This window comes from Pongo pygmaeus, chromosome X, assembly GCF_028885625.2.
Source record: "Pongo pygmaeus isolate AG05252 chromosome X, NHGRI_mPonPyg2-v2.0_pri, whole genome shotgun sequence".
Classification (NCBI taxonomy): Eukaryota; Metazoa; Chordata; class Mammalia; order Primates; family Hominidae; genus Pongo; species Pongo pygmaeus.
This window is the reverse complement of record NC_072396.2, coordinates 74,260,032-74,269,831: the sequence shown is the minus strand read 5'-3', so window position 1 is coordinate 74,269,831 and position 9,800 is coordinate 74,260,032. Positions and strand designations below refer to the sequence as shown.

At 47.2% G+C, this 9,800-nt stretch overlaps 1 protein-coding gene across 1 annotated transcript; it reads left to right on the top strand.

The window, feature by feature from the left end:
* The first annotated feature begins 5,409 nt into the window (after positions 1-5,409).
* On the top strand, positions 5,410-9,608 carry IL2RG (interleukin 2 receptor subunit gamma). Its single transcript, XM_054470777.1, has 8 exons — positions 5,410-5,581; positions 5,960-6,113; positions 6,322-6,506; positions 6,714-6,853; positions 7,615-7,777; positions 8,312-8,408; positions 8,660-8,729; positions 9,085-9,608. The coding sequence occupies exons 1-8, from the start codon at positions 5,467-5,469 to the stop codon at positions 9,268-9,270; spliced, it is 1,110 nt and encodes a 369-aa protein (XP_054326752.1). The 5' UTR covers positions 5,410-5,466; the 3' UTR covers positions 9,271-9,608.
* The last annotated feature ends 192 nt before the right edge of the window (positions 9,609-9,800 follow it).

The window sequence follows — 9,800 nt, the reverse complement described above, 5'->3', positions numbered from 1 at the left end:
GTAATCCCAGCACTTTGGAAGGCCAAGGCGGGCGAATCACCTGAGGTCAGGAATTCAAGATCAGCCTGGCCAACGTGGTGAAATCCCATCTCTACTAAAAATACAAAAATTAGCTGGTGTGGTGGCAGGCGCCTGTAATGCCAGCTGCTCGGGAGGCTGAGGTAACATTTGAACTAACTCTGAAGGATATTTTTATTTTTGTTTATTTTATTTTTTATTTTATTTATTGTTTTGAGACGGAGTCTCACTCTTGTTGCCCAGGCTGGAGTGCAGTGGCGTGATCTCGGTTCACTGCAACCTCCGCCTCCCAGGTTCAAGTGATTCTCCTGCCTCAGCCTCCCCAGTAGCTGGGATTACAGGCTTGCGCCATCACGCCTAGCTAATTTCTGTATTTTTAGTAGAGACGGGGTTTCTCCATGTTGGCCAGGCTGGTGTCCAACTCGTGACCTCAAGTGATCTGCCCACCTCGGCCTCCCAAAGTGCTGAGATTACAGGCGTGAGCCACCATGCTCAGCCTGAATGATATTTTATTTATTTATTTATTTATTTATTTATTTATTTATTTTGAGACTGAGTTTCGCTCTTGTTGCCCAGGCTGGAGTGCAATGGCGCCATCTCGGCTTACTGCAACCTCTGCCTCCCTGGTTCAAGCGATTCTCCTGCCTCAGCCTCCCGAGTAGCTGGGATTACAGGCATGCACCACCATGCCCAGCTAAATATTTTTTTGTTGTTGTATTTTTAATAAAGACGGGGTTTCTCCATGTTGGTCAGGCTGGTCTCGAACTCCCGACCTCAGGTGATCCACCTGCCTCCACCTCTCAAAGTGTTGGGATTACAGGCGTGAGCCACCAACCTGTAGGATATTTTTAAAAGATAATTTTTCTTTTCTTTCTTTCTTTTTTTTTTCTTTTTTTTTTTTTTTTTGACAGGGTCTCACTCAGTGGCCCAGGCTAGAGTGCAGTGATGCAATCTCACTTCACTGCAACCTCCACCTCCTGGGCTCAAGCAAACCTCCCACCTCAGCCTCCGAAGTATCTAGGACCACAGGCGCTGGCCACCACACCCGGTTAATTTTTTTTTTTTTTTTTTTTTGGTGGAGACAGGGTTTTGCTATGTTGCCCAGGCTGGTCTCAAACTCCTGGTCTCTAGTGATCCACCCAACTCGGCCTCTGAAAGTGCTGAGATTACAGGCGTGAGCCAGCACCCAGCCTAAAATAATTTTTTAGAGCAGTTTTAGATTCACAGCAAAATTGAGAGGAAGGTATGGAGAATTCCTATATACTGTCTGCCCTCACACATAGATAACCTGTGTATGACATCCCCCACCACAGTGGGCCAGGCATGGTGGCTCATGCCTGTAATCCCAGCACTTTGGGAGGCCGAATTGGGTGGATTGCTTGAGCCCAGGAGTTCTAGACCAGCCTGGGCAACATGGTGGAACCTCTATCTCTCCAAAAACAAAATAAAAAATTAGTGGGGTTTACGGGCGGGCGCCTGTAGTCCCAGCTACTCTGGAGGCCGAGGGGAGAGAATCACTCGATCTCAGGAGGTGGATGCTGCAGTAAGCCATGATGACCCCACTGCACTTCAGCCTGGGCAACAGAGTGAAACTCTGTCTCAAAACAAAACAAAACAAAACAACAACAACAACAACAAACCCACCAGAATGGTATATTCATTACAGTTGATGGACCTACCTTGAACATCATTACCCAAAGTTCATGGTTTACGTTAGAGTTCACTCTTGATGTTATTTTATACAGTCTGTGAGTTTGGACAAAAGAGTAACATGTATCCACCATTGTAGTATCTTACAGAATATTTTCACCGACCTAAAAACTTTTTCTGCTCCACCTATTCATCCTTCCCTCTCCGACAACCCCTGGCAACCGCTGATCTTTTTACTGTCTCCATAGTTTCACCCTTTCTAGAATGTCATATAGTTGGAATCCTATAGTAGGTGGTCTTTTCTGCATGGCTTCTTTCACTTAGTCATATGTATCTAAGTTTTCTCCCATGTCTCTTCACGGCCTTAATAGCTCATTTCTTTTTGCACCGAATAATATTTCACTTTCATGATGTACCACAGTTTATCCATAAACCTACTGAAAGACACCTTCGTTGCTTCCAAGTTTGGGCAATTATGAATGAAACTGCTATAAACATCCGTCTGCAGGTTTTTATGTGAACACAAGTCTTCCACTCCTTTGTTAATACCAAGAAACATGATTGCTGAAAGAGTATGTTTAGTTTTATAGGAAACTGCCAAACTGTCTTCCCAAGAGGCTGTACCATTTTTGCATTTCCACCAGCAACAAATGAGAGTTGTTCCTGTTGCTCCACATCCTTGCCAGCATTTGGTGTAGTCCGTGTTCTGGATTTGGGCAATTTTTTTTTTTTTTTTTTTTTTTTGAGACAGGGTCTCACTCTGTCACCCAGACTGGAGTGCAGTGGTGCAATCTCGGCTCACTGCAACCTCCGCCTCCCAGGCTCAAGCAATTCTCCTGCCTTAGCCTCTCAAGTAGCTGGGATTACAGGAATGTGCCACTACTGCCTGGCTAATTTTTGTATTTTTTAGTAGAGATGGGGTTTCACCATGTAGGCCAGGCTGGTCTTGAACTCCTGACCTCAAATGATCCACTCACCTTGGCCTTCCAAAGTGCTGGGATTACAGGCGTGAGCCACCGTGCCCGGCCTCATTTTTTTTTTATTTTTAAACAAGAGATGGGATCTTGCTGTGTTGCCCAGGCTGGTCTCCAACTCCTGGGCTCAAGCAATCCACTTGCCTCAGCCTCCCAAAGTGCTGGGATTTCAGGCAAGGTGTGAGCCACCTTGCCCAGCCCATTTTGGCTATTCTAATAGGCATGTAACCCTGAAGGATTTTTTTTTTTTTTTTTTTTTTTAGGCAGAGTCTTGCTCTGTCACTCTGGCTGGAGTGCAGTGTGCGATCTCAGTTCACTGCAACCTCTGCCTCCTGGGTTCAAGCGATTCTTGTGCCTCAGCCACCTGAGTAGCTGGGACTACAGGTGAGTGCTACCAAACGTGGCTAATTTTTGTATTTTTGGTAGAGACGGGGTTTTGCCTTCTGAAGGATTTTAGCCTACAGAAAGTTAGGAAGAGGCTAATTCCAGAGAAAGTAAATGCGTATGACATATCCAGTGTGGCTGGAATTGATCATTAGAGCTTGGACTTTATTCTGAAGGCCGTGAGTAGCTTTTGAAGACTTTTGAGTTGGAGAATGCCATCTGTAGTGGGTTGAATGTGGCCTCCAAAAAGATATGTTCACTTGGAACCTGTGGATGTCACCTTCTTTGACAAAAGGCTTTTAGCAGCTATAATTAAGGCAAAGCTCCTAGGAGAGAACACCCTGGATTAGGGTGGGCCATAAATCCAATGACAAGTGTCCCTGTAAGAGAAGAGAAGGATAAAGGAGATGCAGAGAAGAAGAAGAGGTAATGCAAAGATGGAGGCAGAGATTGGAATGATGTGTCTACAAGCCAAGGAGCACCAAGGATTGACGGCAGCCACCAGAAGCTAGAAGAGAGGCATGGAACAACTTCTTCCTCAGCGCCTCCAGAAGGGACCAACCCTGGCCACACTGATTTCGGACTTCCGGGCTCCAGAACTGTGAGAGAATAAATGTCTTTTTTTTCCTTTTTGTAAAATTTTTATTTATTTATTTATTTATTTATTTATTTGAGACGGAGTCTCACTCTGTTGCCCAGGCTAGAGTGCAGTGGCACAATTTTGGCTCACTGTAACCTCTGCCTCCTAGATTCAAGCAATTCTCGTGTTTCAGCCTCCCGAGTAGCTGGGATTACAGGTGTGCGCCACCATGTCTGGCTAATTTTTGTATTTTTAGTAGAGACGGGGTTTCACCAGGTTGGCCAGGCTGGTCTCGAACTCCTCAAGCAATCCACCTGCCTTGGCCTCCCAAAGTGCTAGGATTACAGGCGTGAGTCACTGCACCCGGCCGAGAGAATAAATTTCTGTTGGTTTAAGCCACTCAGTTTGGGGATAACTTATGGCAGCCCTAGCAAACTAATACATACTAAAGATACATACTAAATACTAAGCTGGGCCGTATAGTCCAGTTTTCCTGAGACTCCCAGGCAAGTGCTGTTTTTCTTTGCTTGATATCCTACCCCACTTTCTGTCTGGTAAAATTACACTAATTCTTTAAGATGCCACTGAAATAGCACCTCTTCAGCACAGCCTTCACTAAACTATCCCCCTCTCCATCTTGGTAAATTTAGTTACTTCCTCTTCTGTGCTCACATATTTTGTAGTATCTCTACATTTATGCCATAGGACTTGTTACACTATGTTGTGTTACTTGTTTATGTCTTCCCCACTTTTCCGTGAGCATCTAGAAATATGAGGATGTCTTGTTGGTCTATTTCCAGAACATAAGCACGGTGCCTGGCACATATTAAAAACTTAATAAATGTTTGCTGAATAAATAGTTTCTGTAAGTGGCTTCTCCAATCAGCTCTGTGTTTTGGGGGAAGGTAAAACTGGCAACAGGATGAAGAATGGATTAGAGAGCAGAGGGCCTTTAGAAAGGGAGGCCAGTTGGTGAAGTCTAGAAAGAATCATGACTAGAGCTAATGAAAGACTGATTTAGCAGAGTGGCTGTGGTAATGGAAAGGAGGAAACTGTTGGGAGAAACACCACAGAAGCGGAGTGGGTTATATTCTCTGGGTGAGAGAGGGGGAGAAATTGAAGCTGAATCTGGGGTTTCAAGTCTGGGTAACTGAGAGGGTGACGATACCATTGACTGAGGTGGGGAAGGCAGGAAGAGAAGCAGAGTTGGGGGAAGATGGGAAGCTTGAAGCTAGTATTGTTGTTCCTCCATTTCTAGAATATTTTTGTATTATAAGTCACACTTCCTCGCCAGTCTCAACAGGGACCCAGCTCAGGCAGCAGCTAAGGGTGGGTATTCTGGTTTGGATTAGATCAGAGGAAAGACAGCTGTATATGTGCCCACAGAGCCAAGACGGTATTTTCCATCCTCCCAAAACAGTAGAGCTTTGACAGAGATTTAAGGGTGACCGAGTCAAGGAGGAGGCATGGCATAGAACGGTGATGTCGGGGGTGGGGGTTCGGAACTTCCATTATAGAAGGTAATGATTTAGAGGAGAAGGTGGTTGAGAATGGTGCTAGTGGTAGTAAACAGATCCTTCCCAGGATCTAGGTGGGCTGAGGATTTTTGAGTCTGTGACACTATTGTATATCCAGCTTTAGTTTCTGCTTACCACCTTACAGCAGCACCTAATCTCCTAGAGGACTTAGCCCGTGTCGCACAGCACACATTTGCCACACCCTCTGTAAAGCCCTGGTTTATAAGGTTCTTTCCACCGGAAGCTATGACAGAGGAAATGTGTGGGTGGGGAGGGGTAGTGGGTGAGGGACCCAGGTTCCTGACACAGACAGACTACACCCAGGGAATGAAGAGCAAGCGCCATGTTGAAGCCATCATTACCATTCAGATCCCTCTTATTCCTGCAGCTGCCCCTGCTGGGAGTGGGGCTGAACACGACAATTCTGACGCCCAATGGGAATGAAGACACCACAGCTGGTGGGAAATCTGGGACTGGAGGGGGCTGGTGAGAAGGGTGGCTGTGTGAAAGGGCCGTACAGAAATCTGGTACCTGCCACTGGCCATTACAGTCATGTGGGCAGAATTGAAAAGTAGAGTGGGAAGGGCAAGGGGAAGGGTTCCCTGCCTCATGCTACTTTTTCTTTCTTTCTTTCTTGTTTGTTTGTTTCTTTCTTTCTTTTGAGGCAGGATCTCACTATGTTGCCTAGGCTGGTCTCAAACTCCTGGCCTCTAAAGATCCTCCTGCCTCAGCCTTTCAAAGCACCAGGATTACAGACATGAGCCACCGTGCTTGGCCTCCTCCTTCTGACCATCATTTCTCTTTCCCTCCCTGCCTTCATTTTCTCCCCAATCTAGATTTCTTCCTGACCTCTATGCCCGCTGACTCCCTCAGTGTTTCCACTCTGCCCCTCCCAGAGGTTCAGTGTTTTGTGTTCAATGTCGAGTACATGAATTGCACTTGGAACAGCAGCTCTGAGCCCCAGCCTACCAACCTCACTCTGCATTATTGGTATGAGAAGGGAAGAAGGGGAGGGGAAGAAGAAGAGGTGGGTTGGATCAGAGACCAAGAAAGAGGGTAGCAAGTCTCCCAGGTGCCCCACTGTTTTCTCCTGGCGTAAGTCACAAGTCGGTTGAGGGGAGATGAGGCTAGGCTCTGGATATCTGCAGTACCCAGATTGGCCCCACTGTTCCTCTTCCTTCCAACCCTTCTCCTCTAGGTACAAGAACTCAGATAATGATAAAGTCCAGAAGTGCAGCCACTATCTATTCTCTGAAGAAATCACTTCTGGCTGTCAGTTGCAAAAAAAGGAGATCCACCTCTACCAAACATTTGTTGTTCAGCTCCAGGACCCACGGGAACCCAGGAGACAGGCCACACAGATGCTAAAACTGCAGAATCTGGGTAATTTGGAAAGAAAGGGTCAAGAGACCAGGGATACTGTGGGACATTGGAGTCTACGGAGTAGTGTTCTTTTATCATAAGGGTACATGGGCAGAAAAAGGAGGTAGGGGATCAGGATGGGAAGGGAGGAGGTATTAGGGGCACTACCTTCAGGATCCTGACTTGTCTAGGCCAGGGGAATGACCACATATGCACACATATCTCCAGTGATCCCCTGGGCTCCAGAGAACCTAACACTTCACAAACTGAGTGAATCCCAGCTAGAACTGAACTGGAACAACAGATTCTTGAACCACTGTTTGGAGCACTTGGTGCAGTACCGGACTGACTGGGACCACAGCTGGACTGTGAGTGACTAGGGACATGAATGTAGCAGCTAAGGCCAAGCAAGTAGGGCTAAAGGATTCAACCAGACAGATAGGAGGACCTAATATCAAGCTCCTATTCTCTGCCTCCCAGCTTCTCTGCTTACCCCCTACGCTCCCTCCTCCGACTCCTTTCCCCCCTATTTTCTCCAGTGAGTTTTCTTTTTTTCTTTTCTTTTCTTTCTTTCTTTCTTTTTTTCTTTTGAGACAGAGCCTCACTCTGTTGCCCAGGTTTGAGTGCAGTGGGGCGATCTTGGGCTCACTGCAACCTCTGTCTCCCTGGTTCAAGTGATTCTCCTGCTTCAGCCTCCCAAGTAGCTGGGAGCATGCACAACCATGCCTGGCTAATTTTTGTATTTTTAGTAAAGACAGGGTTTTGCCATGTTGGCCAGGCTGGTCTTGAACTCCTGACCTCAGGTGATCTGCCCACCTCGACCTCCCAAAGTGCTGGGATTACAGGCGTGAGCCACCATGCCTGACACCAGTGAGTTTTCATTAGGGATTCCCTACCCATACTCTTCCTGATACCAGATAGACAAGTAAACAAAAGGAAGCCATTAAGGGGATCCAGAGGGGAGGCATTAGATTCAAGTCAGTGAAGGGAGCAGTGTGGCTTGAGTAGTCAAGAGACGAGAGAGAAACTGGGCAGTAGCAGAGATGACACTGGTGGGTGTTCAGGAGTATGTTTTAATTCTCCCTTCTCTCATAGACACCCACTTTCCCTCATCCTCTTTCTCCTCAAGGAACAATCAGTGGATTATAGACATAAGTTCTCCCTGCCTAGTGTGGATGGGCAGAAACGCTACACGTTTCGTGTTCGGAGCCGCTTTAACCCACTCTGTGGAAGTGCTCAGCATTGGAGTGAATGGAGCCACCCAATCCACTGGGGGAGCAATACTTCAAAAGGTAAAATGGGCCCACATGACCCAATCCATGAGCCCAACACCCCAGCCTTTCTAACACCACTGTCCTTTGCTCCACTTCCCTATCACTAAAGCCCCCAAACTTGGTGCCCCATCTCCCCACACTGTCTAACCCCAACCTCTAGAAATCAAGGTTTTTCTGTGTAGGATTGGGTTAGTGTGTTGTTAGAGTAGGGGGGGTGGATTGAGAAGGAGGTTGAGGGGTACTCAAGGGGGCTATAGAATGTATAGGATTTCCCTGAAGCATTCCTAGAGAGCCTGCAAGGTGAAGATGGCTTTGGAACCAGCTGGATCTAGGCTCTGCCACATACTACCTCTTTGGCCTTGGGCACATCACTAAACTCTTGGATTCTGTTTCCTGAGATGTAAGATGGAGGTAATTGTTCCTGCCTCACAGGAGCTGTTGTGAGGATTAAACAGAGAGTACGTCTTTAGCGCAGTGCCTGGCACCAGTGCCTGGCATTGTAGTAGGTGCACAACAAATATAAGGTCCACTTTGCTTTTCTTTTTTCTATAGAGAATCCTTTCCTGTTTGCGTTGGAAGCCGTGGTTATCTCCGTTGGCTCCATGGGATTGATTATCAGCCTTCTCTGTGTGTATTTCTGGCTGGAACGGTGAGATTTGGAGAAGCCCAGAAGAATGAGGGGAACGGTAGCTGAGAATAGCAGAGGAGGGTTTTGCAGGGTCTTTAGGGTAAAGGATGAGACAGTAAAGAATGAGAGATTACCCAAGAGGGTTTGGTGATGGAAGGAAGCCACAGGCACAGAGAACACAGAATCACTTTATTTCATATGGGACAACTGGGAGAAGGGTGATAAAAAAGCTTTAACCTATGTGCTCCTGCTCCCTCTTTCTTCCCTGTCAGGACGATGCCCCGAATTCCCACCCTGAAGAACCTAGAGGATCTTGTTACTGAATACCACGGGAACTTTTCGGTGAGAACGCTGTCATAAGCATGCTGCAGTCTATCAACTGCCAACTGCCTGCCAGCAACACAGACAGAGTGTGGGGGTGGGGGCAGAGAGGAGAGGGAAGGAGGCCCTGCACTAACTGTCAGGATGTGGCCGACCAAATGGGGGATGGACTATACAGAGAGAGACACACACAGAAGTGCAGATTATAGATTGAATGAGGCAGATGGCAACTGGTATTGGGGGCCCAGGAGCCTGTGTATCCCTTCTGTAATCAATTACAGTGGTTGCAGACATCATGAGTACTCCTTTGGCACAGAGCTCGGTCTTTTACTTCCTGCCCCTAATTGACCCCTGACCTGGACATATCTGTCTTTAGGCCTGGAGTGGTGTGTCTAAGGGACTGGCTGAGAGTCTGCAGCCAGACTACAGTGAACGACTCTGCCTCGTCAGTGAGATTCCCCCAAAAGGAGGGGTCCTCGGGGAGGGGCCTGGGGCCTCCCCATGCAACCAGCATAGCCCCTACTGGGCCCCCCCATGTTACACCCTGAAGCCTGAAACCTGAACCCCAATCCTCTGACAGAAGAACCCCAGGGTCCTGTAGCCCTAAGTGGCACTAACTTTCCTTCGTTCAACCCATCTGCGTCTCATACTCACCTCACTCCACTGTGGCTGATTTGGAATTTTGTGCCCCCATGTAAGCGCCTTCATTTGGCATTCCCCACTTGAGAATTACGCTTTTGCCCTGTACATGTTTTTCTTCTCCCTCAGTCTGGCCCTTCCTTTTCGCAGGATTCTTCCTCCCTCCCTCTTTCCCTCCCTTCCTCTTTCCGTCTACCCTCCAATTATTCCTGAACCGATGAGAAATAAAGTTTCTGTTGATAATCATCAAAAATGTCTGTCTTGGGGGTGGGGAGCAGGGGAAGCCTGGGATACAATGAGGGTGGGAGGGGAAGAAAAAGGAGTAGTACATTCATGCTATGGAGGCAGAAGTATTACCAATTCGCTAGAAAAAGAGTACTGTTCTGGAAACTGACTTTTTTCCAGGTGCCCTGCACTCATTCCAGGGTTTAGTTTAGAGTTAGACTTACAATG

What these genes read in the sequence shown, in the direction of transcription:
- IL2RG (XM_054470777.1), top strand. Translation starts at nt 5,467, where the DNA reads ATGTTGAAGCCATCATTACCATTCAGATCCCTCTTATTCCTGCAGCTG. An exon ending in GAATGAAGACACCACAGCTG is followed by an intron (nt 5,582 to 5,959) that starts GTGGGAAATCTG and finishes TCCCCAATCTAG; the next exon opens with ATTTCTTCCTGACCTCTATG. An exon ending in GCTAAAACTGCAGAATCTGG is followed by an intron (nt 6,507 to 6,713) that starts GTAATTTGGAAA and finishes ACATATCTCCAG; the next exon opens with TGATCCCCTGGGCTCCAGAG.